The sequence below is a fragment of the Rattus norvegicus genome, chromosome 20, assembly GCF_021556685.1.
Source record: "Rattus norvegicus strain SHRSP/BbbUtx chromosome 20, alternate assembly SHRSP_T2T, whole genome shotgun sequence".
Lineage (NCBI taxonomy): Eukaryota > Metazoa > Chordata > Mammalia > Rodentia > Muridae > Rattus > Rattus norvegicus.
In genome coordinates, this window is record NC_141553.1 from 52213262 (window position 1) to 52231138 (window position 17877).

Here is a 17877-nt window from a genome sequence, read left to right on the forward strand (position 1 = left end):
AAACATACAGCATAAAATCGTTGCTTCTAGTCACTCTTCTGTTACCAGTAGTGGGTAAAGGTGCCTGCGGCCAACCCTGGTGCCCCGAGTTTGACTCTCAGGCCCTTTATGTTAGGGGAGAAAAAACTGCAAGTTATCCTGTGACTTCCACAAGTGTGCCATGGCATTCTTTCTCCCTACATAAATGCAGATTTCTTTTTAGAAAAGATTCTCTATGAAAATCTTTGGGAGCTGCCCTCCCTTAGAAGCCTCCTTCTGACATTTTTCCTTAAGTGTGCTCATCTGGCAGCCCTGACCTTTTTCCACTGTTCAGAATACAACTCCCCCCCCCCCCCTTTGGTCCTCCCTGGGGCAGCACCCTCAGGGAGTGAATGAAGGGGTGGGTGCTGGGTCAGTAGACTTCCTCAGGCCCATGGTCACATCAGCTGCCCTCCATACAGCCAGGCAGAGTGCAGTCAGTCTTCTCTGCCGCCACCCATGGGGGCACTGCTCACCTGGCTTTGGTGCACTCACGAAGTGATAGTTCTGAACATTTGTTTAAATTTTACTTTACTGTACGTGCGCCTGGTTCCTGTTGAGGTCAGAGAGGGCCTCGGATCCCCTGGAGCTGGAGATGGCTCAGAGGGTAAGAGCACTGGCTGCTCCTGCAGAGGACCTGGGTTTGGTTCCCAGCACCCACGTGGTGGCTCACAAACCACTCATAACTCCAGGTCCAGGGAATCCAGGGCCCTCTCTGGTCCTCTGAGGGTACCTGGCACAAACAATACCTACTGCAAAGGAAATACTCGTACACATAATGAAAAGCATATAATGAAACACCAGGTGGTTAAGAGCCTCCATACGAGCGAATGCTGGGAATCCAATCCACATCCTGTGTTCTCCACAGTTGAGCCACCCACCCACCTCTCTAGTACCCTGAACTGTGTTTATCTACACAACAAAACACTGTATGACAAGAACAGCTCTGAACCATACCTAACAGCAAGTGAATGTCAAGAGCTCCAGAGTCAATCTAATGTGGGTCCCATGTGTGTATACACGCACATCTCCAGAGTCAATCTAATGTGGGTCCCATGTATACACGCACATCTATCTGACGATGAGAAAATCAACAAAACCCATTATTTCTAGATCGTAAGACTACACTTTCAAGTTTTATATATCTTAAAGTATTGCCAGTTATCTGTAAGAAGTTATATTTTCTTACATATTTTCTTTAGTATTTATCTTTATTTACATATGAGTGTCTTGCCTCAGTGTGTGTATGTTATACCTGGCACCCACGAGGACCGAGGCAGACATCGGATCCCCTGGAACTGAAGTTCTAGATGTTTGTAAGCCACCACATGGGTGATGCGCCCTCAACCCAGTTCCTCTACAGGAGTGACCTCTTAATCGCTCCATCCCCCATATTCTTTTGTTTTGAAAAACCATTTTTCATATTTCCTGAAGGACAACAGTACACTTCACAACACAGACTTTATTATCTTTCATAACAAGAAGCTCTTCATAGCCTAAGCAAAGTGAATCTACCCATTGCTCTTATGACCACCCGTGTGGCTTCAAACTGTAAAAGCAGTCACTTAAAATGGTTACGGTTCTATTTGAAAAAGCAAAACAAAGACCCCATGGGCTGGGGAGAAGGTTCGCACCATGTCAGAAGGCTCACACCCCGGGGATCTGATGCTGCCTCTGGCCTCCAAGGACCCCGGCACTCAGCACACATATCCACAATTTAAAAAATGTCTTCAACTCTCAAGAATTATAAATGATGTGCAGGTCGCAGGACACCAAATAATAAAGCGAACCATCCTGGACTAGAGCAGAAAGCGTTTAACTGATGGGGCAGGTGTCACGTTTAATAGCTCATCGATCTATTTTGACAGTGCATCACTACTGTGCAGTCTGACCAAGTTATGCTAATATTTTAAGTTTCTGGCGATGCTGTCTCCTAATTTGTTCTTTCCAAAGCCTCGTGATTACTAGGGGAAACCTGTTAAGAAGGTTCCAAGATGACTTCTCCAGAGGTTTTTATAAGCTCCATGACATTGTTTCTGGCTACACAAGGGGCAGGTCTCGATTGCCAAGTCTGTATGATTCCTGATGATAACATTGGACAACCCAGATGAAGACAAGCCACTCTGTCTTCTCCCCCAGAAACCCTTCCCGGTTTACCACCACTGCCACACCATGCTGAAACCTTTAACTCAGCCTCATAGTGGCAAAAATACCTCTGAAGGGCCCTTTACCATTCACTTGATTTTTTTCAATCACAGGAACCACACACAAAGTTTCTCCAGACCTGTCTTAAACACCAACATTGCATCTTTTATTTTCTATCATGTCATTTTAAACTTCAGAACATCAATAGCCAACAGAGTAAGACGTTTGGTACGAAAAGACAACACCAGGCCCATGTCTGCAGAGGAAAAAATAGTCCACCGAGGTGACGGAATGCAGTGTGCCAGTCTAGTAACAACTCCTCTTTTGTTCTTTCCAACGCAAGTTCAAGGGTATTTTTAAAAAGTTGTCACTTGTAAACATGAATCAAAATGGAGTGAGGGAAGCTAAACACTACATAAGATAACTTTCAAACACCAGATAAAACACAGTATTAAAGACATATAGAAACCAGGTTCACTTTGGTCTTTATATGGATAGAGTCATTACCACCACAAACACAGCACACACTGATTAAAGCCAGTCTGGTGCTAGGTGCTGTGGGTGATAGTCAGAGTGATTAAGGAGGTAGTCAACGCCATCATTTTCAAGCAGGGACCGTCAAGGGGTAAGCCACAGGAGTTGCATATCCGGATACTTTCTCACAGTACAGGACTTCACCATAATGCTGCCATAATTCAGTTCCAAGTGTAAGATCAACAATGAGTATCATAGGTCACCGTCTCATTTTAAATGAACAGTAGGTCACAGATCACACAGGCACATCTTGAAGAGGCTGTTGACAGTATGTATGTAAGACAGAACTGGATGTTTTCAATAAGTTGTTCTTTTTCAAAAACAAATAAGTCTCATTAAGACATCTAGAAAATTAAAGTCAGCACAACTCCACTTGCATGCATTTCCCTAGATTTTATACCAAAATGGGAAATGACATATATATTTATGATAAACATTTCTTAGAGAAAACAGATAAATTAATTTAAATTAACTTTAAGACTTAATGAGATTCCCCACATCCTGAATAATTCATCTTACAGCGAATGTTACAAGGTCTACTAACACTTACGGACTTCTATGCACAAACTACATGCACCAGCACAAGTTAGGCCCGCACTGGAGCAAAGTAAATCTCAGTCCGAATACAAAAATAACTGGTAATAAAAGCACCCTCTGTTTGGGAGGTGGACTGAGGCCAACAATGTACGTCTTCAACTTTTCTTTAGATTGCACACTAAAATTTCCAAGTTATAAGTAGATAAAAATCTTCCTAAATCTTTCATTTGTAAAAATACATCCGAAGACTAGAAATGCAAGTATAAAAACGTTTCCACTGTGACCTGCTGTGTAGACAATGAATAGTTCGCAGGCTAAAGGCTGGTAGTGAATCATTTTTAGGAATTATATTTGTGTTGATACGAGGGGGAGGTCAAAAGGTGGCTTGACCCACGGGCCATACGCCCACTATTAAGAAGCCCTGCAAAGTGGTGCTCCTTTCCCCCGGCTCAAAGCAGCACTGCACTTTACGTGCCCCCTTGGCAAGCTGTGCTGGTCATGTGCCTGCGGCGTGGCCTGCTGCAGTGCGTTCACGCTCTGCACACGGTACAGTAGAGGCAAGTGAAGCGGGTAGGAATCTTTTATAACACTTGTCAGCAAACTACAAACACCAAGTTTGCTTTTGTTACCTCTCCTGCCCCTCGCCTCTAGGTAACAGAGCTATTCTCAAGATTGTTTCTGTGTTCTGTTTTGCTTAGGATTAAGAGTGCCCATTCTTCCTTAAATTCAATACATGATAACTTTAAGGAAATGCCTGGAGACTTTGCTACCTAACATGGGAAGTCCATGAGAGAAACAGGCATTTTTCAGAAACACGGGGTTGCAAATGCCTCTCTGTGCTACAGATTAAAGGTGTCTGTACCAGAGGATTATCAGCGACCCGTAAGGCTGCAGCAGCATCGAGCTGTGCTATGTAGTGGCTAGGAGGTAGCTGTTTGCTGTAAACAGAGTGTCTCACTTGTATGAATTCACATCTGCAGGGAGTGGAAGTTTGCTTTACAAGACTTTGACATGAAACAAAAAAAAAAGACCAATATCTGACATTCAGAATTATGACCAATGTCACTCAGAGGTAGTTACTAACAAGCACATGTACCTACATAAAGACTTAAGCTATTTGGCTTGTTCTGAGAAAGCAGGATTATAGACTAATCTGTAAAAAAAAAAACAAAAAAAAAAACAAAAAAAAAACCATCAAAAACCAATAAAAACATTATATGGTATGTTCCCTGAGCAAAGTTCTTTGTCCTGAGCATGTAATAGTGACAATATTTTCATATAAAAATAAACCCCAACTTTTAACCGTAAGAGGTTTGGTATGTGCTTTTAGTAATTCAGTCTGGTCAGATGCCGAAAAAGAAGTCAACCACACTCATAAGTTCTATAGTTCAAGTGTTTCTGAATTTTCTACTTTCATTTTTAAAATGGCCTCAGTTCTGAGTTTTATATGTAAACAGGATGTCTAATTTTCAAGTCCACTATTTCCTAGTTTTACAGTCAAGCAACTTTGGTTTGAACGCTCAAAGTGGCCTATCATATTTTACTTGTACAACCGTTACCTTGTTCATTGTACTTGGGTGACACTCTGATTCGTCTGCATAACTTAAACAAGCTTGAGTCCTCACATAAGGCAAGGCAGCACTTCTCTATGGCTACATCACATTCAATATCGTCAAAGGTAAGCACTGTATTACAGCACACCGATACTTCAGTAAAACACTATGGGAATTCTCATAAATACTGTCAAGAAATTCAAGCTACTCTGGAAAGGACTGGCAAGCTAGTCACAGACAGTTTCCTCCTCTAGCAGCTTGATGGAACCTTAGCGTCACCCACCTCCCACAACACACACCGGAGGAAGGGACTCCTCCGTAGAATGTGTCTCCTATGAGTCACAATGCTTTCTTGTTTGATTATCTGAGCTTATACCAACAGGCCCATGGAGCTACAGCCAAAACTATGCACTGCAATTCCTTGGTACCTTCTTGAAGATGCTTCAGAAGTTTGCTCATCACATTTAGAACCAGCTGACTCCATTAAAAAACAAAACAAAACATGATAGAAAACAGCCAATACCACGGTCAGTGCCTAGCAGTCTGGGCAAACTGAGAATCCGTCAGAGAAGATTCTGGTGACTAGCCTGGGTGCTCGTCCTGAGCCTGTCACATAGGCTACCTCAGCCTCTGTACTCAACGAGCTGCACGGCATCAATGCTAACACCTACAGTATTTCTAGCCATATAACACTGGGCGATTTGGAACTCTACTCCAGGCCCATCACTCTGTCTGCCTGCCACCACACTATCCTTTTGAGTGTCAGTGCTGGGCTCCATCTATTGGGGCAACTTCATTTTCACTTTAAGCCCCACCATTTTATTTCTATGCTGCGTTTGTTTGTTTCAGAAACAGGTCTGAGGACTCTTGATGGGAAATAAAAACAGCTACTAAAATATACCCAAATAATAGAGTTTTTCTCTAAGGCTTCAGTAGTAAGTAAGAGACCTTCTTGTTCTAAGTGATGGTTCAACAGCTACGTAGTCAAAGGGAGCTTCTGTTGCCACAGTCCCTTAAAGACCTCAGAGCACTTGTAAAGACCTAGTATGGAAACACCATCACAGAGGATCACATTACTATACACATTACCCTCCCCTCCGCTTTTCTTAATAGGCATGTAATTTACAATCAAAACAGAACAAAGGACACTGGAACCCCAGCACAGAGACGTCACATTCACTGTCCTATTCAGCAATTAAAGGGTCTGGCAGTCAGAAGCATCTAGAGTTAAGTTACTACAGCACAGACACTCCGTCTGCGTCATGGGAGTTGTGAATACTCACTTGGGAGGCACCAAGTATCCCAAAAGCCGTGAGTGGCACCTGACTGGCAGCTCTGAGATCTGAAGTAAGCTTTGGTTCACATGAAAGGTAACAGTCACGTGGTTTGTTTGTTTACATAATATAAAAGAAGTAGTATTTAGGAAAAATTCCAAGGATTAACTCTGAAACCATCTCAAATGTTTCACATGGATTTTCAATGCTTGGAGATGCCCAACTATCTGAGGAAGAGTATGTGCTTCTATCTACACACACACACACACACACACACACACACACACACACACACACACACACACACACAGATTCGGGTTTCCCCGCTCACTCATGCACATACTATATGTAGCATCTTAATTCTACAAAACATGACACCCTGCTTAAATGAGATTTGCTTAAGAGTGATTTGTCTAATTAAGAACATCAGAGTTCCTCAGCAGTAGTTAAAACCCCCGGTCGGCTGCTCTCTGTGGAACACTATTCCCCTGTGCTTGCATGAGGTAGACTCCCCAGCCGGGTGAAGAGAACACTGACAATACTAAGTCTTTTTCCGTTTCTGAATCAAAGGCCCCTTTTTGTTTTGCTCTCCTATTGCTGCAAATGCTTTCGTGGCAGAAACTTCTTGGGGTGATCTGTCTGACTGCTCCGCCATTTCTGACTTCACCTCCTGAGGAAATGGTACTGTGCAGCCGTGCCCCCCTCCCACTTCTCTGGGTGAGGGGGAAGTGCATGGCTGGGACTCTGCCTCTGGTCTTCCCTGAGCCGAGGCGGGCAGCTGAGCGACAAGCTTGTGCGGGCAGTTGGCCACCATGTGCATGATGCTCTGGCAGTAATGGCACTTCTTTGGCTGAGGAGGTAGACCGCATTCTTTAGCATGATGGTCGAGACCACCGCAGTTGTAGCATCTGCAAAGAAAAGCGAGAAAGAAATCTTAAAGGTAGGTACTGTGTATCAGTAATATTTAGAAAAGTGGTAATTATTGAAATAAATTATGTGAATAAAATTTTAAATTACCAAAGATCAAAAACTATCAATGAGATCAGCTTATTTTAATGTGACTTCTTTAAAGTATATACTATTTATATTGTTTTTACTAATCGCTTCAAGGATTCTCATCACCAAAACATGCCAGCATGTTTTTATAGAAATGAGTTATGTTAAACACAACAGCCAGTGAAAACACGAAAAGCACAGCATGATAATTAGTGCTCCCATACAGAAGCTAGCCGCTCACATTTAACAGGCAATCATGAAGGAATACTTTAAACCACTAGATGGCAGCCAACAATAAACCCAGAATCACCAGTTGGCTTTAAATATGAGGGAGAGGAAGGCAATCACTGGGAGTAGAGGAAGGGAAGGACCTGTGAGAGGGGAGGGAGGGACCTGTGTGGGAGAGGGGATAGGGAGGGAAAAAGGGAAACATGACTAGTACTGGGGGGAGGGGGGGAGTGAAGCTCTGAGGGCCAGCAGAAAGAATGGAAACAGGCGACCTTGAGAGGTAGGAGGTGGGGGACCCTCTAGAATATACCAGAGTCCTGGGAGGTGAGAGACTCTCAGGACTGAAAGGAAGAGGCCTTAGATGAAATGCCCTACAGTGGGGAGAGGGAACTTGTTCTGCCCACTTCGAGAAGAAAGACAAGACATCAAGTGAGGGATGGGATGCCATCCCACAGTCAAAAACTCTGTCCCAGAATTGTTGCTGTCTAAAAGAACTACAGGGACAAAAATGGAGAAGAGACTGAGAGAAAGGAGGTCCAACGACAGGCCCAACTTGGGATCCAGCTCAAGGGGAGGCCCCAAGGCCTGACATTATTTCTGAGGCTATGGTGTGCTTATAGACAAGAGCCTACCTAGCATGGGTGCCCTCCAAGTGGCCAGCCCAGACACTTACCCCCAACCAATGGACAAAAATTGGGGACCCCTGTGGTTTACTTAGGGAAAGGCTGGAAGAAGCTGAGGAGGAGGGCAACCCCATTGAAAGACCAGCAGTCTCAACTAACTGGACCCCTGAGATCTCTGACACTGAACCACCAACCAGGCAGCATACACTAGTTGATATAAGAACCTGACACACACACAGCAGAGGACTGCCTGGTCTGTTCCCAGTGAGAGAAGAAGAACCTAACTGTGGAGAGACTTGAGGCCCCAGGAAGTAGGAAGGTCTGGTGGGTGGGGGTGGGGACATCCTGTTAGAGAGAGGAGAAAAGGGATGAGAAACTGTCAGTACCAGGAGGGGGATAACAACTGTATTACACATACAGATTCATACACACACACACACACACACACACACACACACACACACACACACACACACACACACACACACACATTTGTTTGTTACACTAGGAATTAACTTACTCAGCATTCAGAAAAATTACAAACTAAGTTGAGTTTTATGAGTTAAAGACTTCAGTATCTAACAGAACTGAAATAATCTTTGTCTTTGTATAAAATTTACAAGGAAATGTGATACCTAAGCTGTCTACTTAAAAGGAGGAGGAGGAAGAAGAGGAGGAGAGGGTGGGGGAGGAGGAGGAGGAGCAGAATTAGCCAGTGTGAGGCAAACACTGAATGTCTAAACCAGAACCCTGCTGTGAAGGAGTCTCCTGAGAACTATGGAGTCACCCAAGGATGGAGACTCAATCAATGTGGTCTGGTGCTACTTTGGTGACTAGAAAAGTTGACTTTCTTTCTATAGAAAGTTGGAGTAAATTTCCCAAATCTGAAGTGAGTGTGAGCATTGTTCTGATTGGTCATTTAAATCTGAAAGCACTCTGGGGACAAGGACAGGTTCTACACTAGATGCTAGAAAATCTAACTTCTAAAAACTGAGCAGAGAAATGTATTTGCTCAGTCTCAGTCATAATTGCTTTTTCATTTTTCAAAACAGTTTAAAAAATGGAGATACTAAGAAGCACTCTTGGGCTGGAGAGATGGCTTAATGGTTAAGAACACTGACTGCTCTTCCAGAGGTCCTGAGTTCAATTCCCAGCAACCACATGGTGGCTCACAACCATCTGTGATGGGATCCGATGCCCTCTTCTGGTGTGTCTGAAGACAGTGACAATGTACTCACATACATGAAATAAATAAATCTCAAAAAAAGGAGCGCTCTTATTTTGCCTTACCCTCACCCCGGCTGGAGGTCAGTGTCCATCCCAGGGTTGGTTAGGTACGCAGCCTACCTAACCAACCCTGGGATAGAGTATGTCATGATAAAAAATATACAAAAATATAGTCTACAATGTAGTCTATAGACTACAAAAATATAGTCATACTTTGTTATAAATTCCAACAGCTTGGCCTAAAAATTAAAACGTTCTGTATGCCTGGCATGCAGGGCCTGGAAGGGATCTCACCAGGGTTTTAAAACAATTAAACCAAACAAGTCACCTATGGTTCGTACATTATAAATGGCAAGCCAATGGCACCATGTAGAGTTTCTTCCAATTTAAGCACAAAGATTACCAAAAGTGACCACTTTAATTTTAGAACATTACTAAGTTCTTAGTGGAATCATTGATACTTTAATTCCAATGAGCTAGCATATATTCTATAAGCATTATTTATTATATTTTTGAAGATTTTAAAGATAGAAAATAAATAACAGGCAATATAGTCAACTTTTTAAGACCACAAAATTAAGATAAAATTTCTAATGGGAAGAATTGTATCAGTAGACGAAAAGAAGACCTAAGATGGCAAAAATAAACAAAAAGACTCACAACTCTCTTAAGCCTTTACAACTATTTATGGGGCTGACGAGATGGGTCAGAGGATCCCAGGTCAGTTCCCCAGGTCCATGTTGAGGGTCACTACTTCTGGAAGTCTGGCTCCAGGGAGACTTGTCTCTACTAGCAGCTGAACTCACTTGCACAGACCCATACATACACACATAACTAAATGCACATCTTCAAAAAGATGTTTTTACTTATGTGCGCATGTACCTGTATGAGCTTCTGTGTACGTGTGTGCAGGTGACCACAGGCCAGAGATGTCAGATCACTGGAGCCACAGTTGCAGGCACTGTGGACCACTTGATAACGGGTGCTAGGAACTGAACTCCAGTCATCCAGAAGGAGGGCAAGTGCTTTTAACCACTGAGCCATCTCTCCAGCCCAATAAATTGTCCTTCCAAATGATATCAGGCACAATATAATGGTTAGAACTGAGCTAAAATCTGAGGGTTTACTAAATTGTTATTTTGTAACTAATACCTCAACACCTAAAAAGGCTTCATTAGTTGTGTGTTCCCCTTGTCTCCAAAAGTGACTTCTTCTTTTTTTTTTTTTTTTTTTTAAATCAGGGAGCAGTCATACTGTAGACAGCCAGGTGGCTGTCTAAAATACTATGGAGAAACACAAGTTCGAGCGTTTCCCAGTGTTTGGAAAAGGTAAGAACATACACAGAAACTCGAAGCCTTGTCCGTGCATGGTATCAGAGAGCTCAGGCAGAGTTCAGTCAGAAGGCAAGGTTTGGAGAGAAAGATATATAGGAAAGGCATAGAAAACCCCCCTAGAACAGGAAGGTGAGAAGGATCAAGACCGTTTCCAAATGAGAGACCATGAGTTCTTAAAAGAAGCAGACTGGGGCTGGAGAGATGGCTCAGCGGTTAAGAGCACCCAACTGCTCTTCCAGAGGTCATGAGTTCAATTCCCAGCAACCACATGGTGGCTCACAACCATCTGTAAAGAGATCTGATGCCCTCTTCTGGTGTATCTGAAGACAGCTACGGTGTACTTAGATATATAATAAATAAAAATAAATCTTAAAAAAAAAAAAAAAAAAAAAAAAGAAGCAGACTGCTTCAGGTCTCTCTGTTCTGAGACCACAATGCAATTATGAGTGTTTCAGTGAGTAACAGATTCATCTGTGCGTACTTGTATCATCAAAAAGGATGAGGACTAACATTCCTCACTCAACTGCTACTCCCTCCCCGCCCCCATCCCCAACTTCATGGTTACAAGTGAACACTTCCTGACCTTATTAAAAGAATTCCTTCTGGTTTATGGTTCCGGAGGGAGAGTCTACTTGGTGAGGGGAGCGTGGTGGGGAAGCTTCCTCAGGAAACGGAAACCTGCTAGTAACATACTTCCTCTAGCAAGGCTGCGTCTCCTCATGAGTCCATGCCTTCCCAAACAGTGCCACCAGCTGCAGGTCAACTGTCAAATCTCTGAGCCTGTGGAGGTCACTGATCTCTCACATTATTGTAGCTTAGAAACAGTCTTTCGAATTTTGTTGATTTTGATTAGAAAGTCTACTTTCCTTGCTGTTTATAAAAATGGCGTTCTCTTAACACTTAAGCTGTAAGCTCCCTACAACCATACCCTTAAGTATCAGCAGCCTACTCTTTGTCTTCTTGGGCTTCTCAGATTAGATCTCAGCAATATTGAAAGTGAAATTCCAACAGCTTTAATGCCCAGTAAAAGTAGGTGTTTGGATGGCTCTGTCCTGGGTGGTAAGGACACAAAATGGAATTTGAAACTAAAATGTGTGGCAGCAGGAATGAATTCTCTATCGTTTAAGCACAGTTTCCGACCATTTTAACGGAGCTGGGTTCAGAGGGGAGTCTCTTACACGTCACCTACTCTACTCGCCTCTTATTAGTTGGTTAATGAGGGACTACCTCTACCCCTTACTGATTAGTGGGATCAAATATTTAGAAAATCCATTCAATCCTTGTCCTACAAGAAAACACGTACTCAAAATATACACTATGTGCAAAACTCTGTATCAGACTCCAATGACAGGTGTGGCGATAATTAGCTAGATGATAAAATGTACATGTTTATGTTGTCACCTTATTTGATGTCTTCTTTGTTTTTGAACTGCTCCGAGTTTATTAGCTTTTTGGCTCTGATTAATGATGTGGTCTGGCTTGTAACATCAACTAAAAATGTACTGAGGTACCTTGGAAACCAAGTAAAACACTGAGAGCTCTTCTTGCAAGCTCTAGTCATCTTATAAAAACAACGAAATGGAAAATGAGGGACATAAATGAATGAATAAATAAGAAAAACTGTAGTGTGGGTCGCTGAGAAGTGGAGGTGGAAAGTGGAGTAGTGGGTTTACAAAAGAAGAGACCACAGAAGGGAAGAGAAACCGTCAGAGGCCTGGGAGGAAGGGGTGGTGCCAAAGGGAGCCTTTCAGGTTAGTACAATTCACTCAGGAATGTATAAACCAGGTATTTTGAGGTCTATTTAATTACATTTAAAAATACTTGGGAAATTCTGCAGCACCTGGATGAAACAATAACCATTTGTTTAAAGTGATCTACTTTAGATAACAACTCGAAGATCAAAATAATGAATTCTAGGTTTTAAGTTAAACCTTTAGTTGAAATAAATATCTCTCTTTTGGGTGACAAGCAACATCCCAGCAGGTAATCTGTTCTGGCTAATGGAAGAGGCTGGTATAGCTGTTAATTTTTTTTAGGGAAAGATGTATTCAAAAGCAGATAACTTAATACTTTCCAATTTTGGGGGAGTAAAAGCAGCTTGTTAGAAATAGGGTCACATCCCACGCTCGGCCAGTACCAGACAATGAAGGAGTGTCAGTCAGGTCAGAAGCGACTTCTCTCTGCACTCAAGAGAGCCAAAAGCGGCAGCACGGCTGCAGAATGGCGTTCTAGCTGGCAGCTTCTAGCTGTTCTCTTACTCTTTGGCCACACGTCTTTAGGAATAAGTAGTTTACACACAGGAAGAACATACACTTAATTTACCTTAGGATGACTACGACGGGAGGGAGCTGCTTGCATGCGGAATCTGAGAGGAAATGTATAATTTCTGGCAATGTTTGCTCACCTATTTATTCGGTAGTACGGCTGGAAATATAAGTCTAGATGTGTCTCTCATGGGAGCGCCAGATTCTCTAATGTCAGAGATGTGACAAGGCATTGCTGAAAGGGACACATTTCCACCAGAACTATGTCAACTTTTACAACTGTTATTCTTGATTTCTTTTAAGCTTTAGTGTGATTACACAAAAATTTTCCCCTAAGAAATGAAATTTGTTTTAATATTAAACCCTGAACTAGATGTCAATCATGAGGGCACACAACTGTGATCTTGGGACTTGGGGGGCAGAGGCAGGAGTTCAGGGCTGCTCTGGTCCAAACAGTGAGTCCCAGGTCAGTCAGGAAACAGTGAGAACTGATTTCAAATTACACAATAAATAAATAAAATACTAGACTGGAGCACAAGAAAATTTAAAGAGTTTGATCATTACTTGATAAAGGAATAATTTATAATTTCCCAAGTAGACATAAGCATTAAATAATGTATGAAAGATCTTAGGGGGCTGGAGAGATGGCTCAGTGGTTAAGAGCACTGGCTGCTCTTCTAGAGGTCCTGAGTTCAAATCCCAGCAACCACATGGTGGCTCACAACCATCTGTAATGAGATCTGATGCCCTCTTCTGGTGTGTCTGAAGACAGCGACAGTATACTCACATATAAATAAATAAACAAATAAATAAATAAATAAAAAAAAAAGATCTTGGGGTTGAGTATTTAGCTCAGTGGTAGAGTGCTTGCCTAGCAAACGCAAGGCCCTGGGTTCGGTCCCCAGCTCCGAAAAAAAGAAAAAAAAAAATCTTAAATAGCATACTACCCTAAAACATTAGGTGTATAAAACAAGGATTTCAAAAGTGCTCTCTCTCTCTCTCTCTCTCTCTATCTCTCTCTCTCTCTCTCTCTCTCCCCCCCCCTCCCTCCCTCTCTCTCTTACACAGGTCTCTGCTTCTCTGCAAGTCAACGTCCATAGCAGGAAAAATTAAAAAGGCATTATTCTGAGTTTAGCCAATAGTCTATCTGCTGTGTTAAGCAGAACTCTGGTATTATGTGACAGTGATCTTTGATGCAAATAATGCTGCTAGGATCTGAGCTTTTATGAAGAAGACAGGTTAAAGTACTCCTTTCTGTACTGTTACATTTTATATAAGTGACATTTACAGAGGGTTCGCCTTGGAGCACTGGCTCAATATGATTATCTAAACTGTGTCCTTAGGAACATTATGGGCAAGAGACTAAAGAAACGTGTACCAAACTATATCCTGTCTTAATAACCATATGGGGGTCAGAAAGAGCTAAAACCTTGGTCTAGCGAGATGGCTCAGAGGCTAAGATTTTTTTCCAGGGTTCCTGAGTTTGGTCGCAAGCACCCAAACTTGGCAGCCCTCAACTGGCCTGTTAACTCCAGCTCTGAGGAGCCAACGTCTGACCTCTAGAAGGTCTAGAGGATCATCTGACCTCTGCTGGCACCCACACTCACATGGGCAAACACTTGCCTCAGTACACACGAATAAGAACTAAACTCTGAAAAAGAGCAAAGACAGAATTAAGACCGCTTTGCTTAAATCACTAAGGATAGGCTTCTAATGCTCGCTGAGTTTAACCTTTTATTGCAGCCCAGTCACTGCTGAGGAAAATGACAAGACAGCCAGGAGAAGGAAATGAGCCGTCCTACTTCCCTGGTCAAATTGGTTCTCTCGTGAAAGCCTACACATTACCCTTTGCCAAGGAGGAGCATTCTAAAATTGCTCACCACGGAGAAGGGTGAAAATTGAGCAAGTTCAATTGCTACAATGTTCAGATAACTTCTGTCAAATGAGGTATTTTTCCTTCTATGTAGGTCTCATCTTGAAAATTAAGAAATGAGGGTGAGATCATGAACATTTTCCTTGCCCTTAGGACTTCTTGCAGGGATGCTTTATGCCAGGAAGGTACACATGGGACTAAGCTTGATGAAGCTAAACATCCCTGGATCTTTCCCTGATCACTGATCACTTAAAGAGGTGGCTCTCAGGTAAGAGCACCTGCTGCTGGTCCTGCAGAGGACCTGGGTTCAATTCTCAGTCCTACACCAAGTGGTTCATCAATACCTGTAGTTCCACCTACAATGACTCTGCCATCTTTTTATGGCCTCTGAGGGCCATATGATGCACATACATACATGCAAGCACATATAAATAAATAAATAAATAAATAAATAAATAAATAAATAAATAAATAAATAAATAAATCCTTAAAGCATTACGCGACACTGAAATCTCTTGGGTGTGTCAGATTGTTAAGTTCAAAACCCCTTAATAATTGCTAATAATTAGGGTTAGATTACATAGGCTAACACACTGATTTGTATATATTCCCAAATCAAAGGAAAAATGGCTTTTAATGAGGACAATTCTCCAGGGAAAAAATAAATTTATTTTCTTCCAATCATTTTATGGATTTGGCTGATGGAAATTTACATGAAGAAATAAAGCATACATATATATATATATATATATATATATGTAAATCTTGGAGTTGTAATAAAAGAAAATTCCTGATACAATAAAAGTGATATTTATTCCTGCTCCCGCCACCACGCCTGCTGCATGCTGTCATGATGACCCCACCTTTATAGACTTCATCCCTCTAGAACTGTGAGCCCCAGTAAACTCTTCCTTCTACAAACTGTCTTGGTCATGGTGTCTTATCACTCGTAGTCAGGTATTTTGATGTCCATGCACCCCAGAACTTGAGAAGTTGAGACAAGAGAATGGTAATTAAAGATTTATTTTTAATACTACTGGAAATTATTTCTAACATGCTAAAAGGAAATTATAAAAATATGATTATATTAGGATTATGTTTATAACATAATTAGCATTATGTTTATAATACTAATAAATCAAATGAGTAAAGTTCTAAAAATATACTTAAAACATTAATAATGTAAGACGATACCAGGGAAAGGAGATGGAAATAAGACAGGATGACATATTACCCAGAAAGAAGGTATCCTGGGTGCAAATCATCAAGTTTCATTTTCATTTCTTACTCACGTCTTGAGGCACTCTCTGATCTTCCTATGAATGTGTGAAAGGTGGAATGTTTAACCTTCCACTAACATACTTAAGAACCCCAAATCCTTCATGTTTTGTTCCTACAAGTAGGGTTTACTAAAGATGTTCACAATTGTTAGGTGAGTAAGAGCAAAGACAAAAAAGACTGGCACGTCACAGTAGACGCAGGATGACTACTCAGGAGAAAAACGTATACCTTTACGTAAGAAAATACCCATAAGAAATCCTCTCAGGAATCAATAAAAACCCCCACACATTTCTAGAGACAAAAGGAAAATTTACATTCTAGTTAATAATTCTAGAGAAAGTGTTATTATGAATACATTTAGACAAAAACTTCGCAAAGGGACATGACAGTGTTTGTTCATATCTTATATTTGTGTAAGGAAATCTGTGTGGCATAGCTCATAGGTAAACAAATGCTTGAGACAATAAAAAGAGGGCGGAGCCAGTTTCCAATGCCCGTTCATCCATGCAATCCTGTTTAACTCATCAGTATCCTTGTGAGAAAGTGTCACCTTGACGGGGCTATGAAAAGACAGAAGTTTCTGCAGATGTGGAGGGGAGAATGAAGGTGGCAGAGGCAGGAGGATCTCTGACATTCAGGATCAGCCTGTTTACATAGCAAGTTCCAGGCCAGCCAGCGACAGAGATTCTGTTTCAGCAAAAGTAAGAAAAGAAAAAGAAGGAAAGGCTAAAAGGTAAAGAGAACAGGGAGGACAAACAAATCCATGGAACCGGTGACTCTGATGAATGTCAAAGATGCGAATGTTTTATAAAGAACAACAAAAGCAGTTACCCCACTACCTCGTCTGAGGGCATGAGAGGGTAACCAGAAGCAAGGAACAGGAGCCTCTCCTCTTAGACTGGGCCCAGTGTTTACAAGACTGCACTATGTCAGCACCGCTCCATAGCAATGTGTGATAGCAAGCTGGGTTTGCGTCATTTACATCTTTATTCATTTTCAATATTTTAATACAGTATCATTTTGTTTATAAGTATTTGTAATCTCACTTTGAGATATCTTTTAAAAGACTTCTGGCTTGGCATTGTGATATATTTCTGTCATTCCTGCTATTCAGAAAGCTGAAGTGGGGGGACAAGTTTGAAGACAACTCAAGAAGACCCTAACCCCCCAACACACACACACACACACACACACACACACACACACACACACACACACACACACACGAGTAGGGGGGAGAGAAATTAAACACCTTCTTGATATTACTATTCGTATTTTACAGATACTCTACAAGTAATTATATTCCATTCCTTGTACACTGTGATTTTCTTTGCCTTCTTCTTAGTTAGGGCTATTAGTGTTGTGATGAAGCACCATGATCAAAAGTGATTTAGGGAAGAAGGGTTTATTTGGCTTGCATACCCTAACTCACAGAGGAAGCTATCAAAGGGACAACTGCGAAGAATCTTGGAGGCAGGAGGAGCTGACGCAAAGGTCCTGGAGAGGCGCTGTTTACTGGCTTCCTCCTCTTGCTTCTTTTAGTACACCCCCAAAACAGAGCAGGTGTGTCCCCACAATAGGCTGGTCATTCCCTTATTGCTCCCTAATTAAGGAAAAGGCCTACAGACTAGCCAGATATACCCTAATCTCCAGGAAGCATTTCCTCAGCTGAAGGTCTTCTTCTCAGATGACTACAGCCTGAGTCAGTTGGCATAAACCAGTCAGCACCCCTATAGGGGAGGGCAGTTACTTAGGGTGAAAACTGAGCCCCTGTATGCAATAAGCACTTACCTACCGCCATGGTATACTTCTGGTCCCTACACTTGCATTTTGATGAGATATCAGAAAATTAATCTGCTTTGTTACAGATGCAACCTGTCTTTCCATACACAGTTCATTGTTCAACGTTCATTTATTTGATATTTTTCTGATTTATACCTTGGAATAACTAAAAATCAACTGAAGGATAACACAGACCGTATGCATTCTT

General features: G+C 41.9%; 1 protein-coding gene across 1 annotated transcript in view; it reads right to left on the minus strand.

Moving 5' to 3' along the window:
* Positions 1-2307: 2307 nt before the first annotated feature.
* The window catches only part of Lin28b (lin-28 RNA binding posttranscriptional regulator B), a 93216-nt gene continuing 77646 nt past the window's right edge, over positions 2308-17877 (minus strand). Inside the window, exon 6 of the mRNA XM_087598718.1 lies at positions 2308-6969. Coding sequence (XP_087454844.1) covers positions 6603-6969 — 367 coding nt within the window. The 3' untranslated portion in view covers positions 2308-6602. The remainder of the gene's footprint in view (positions 6970-17877) is intronic.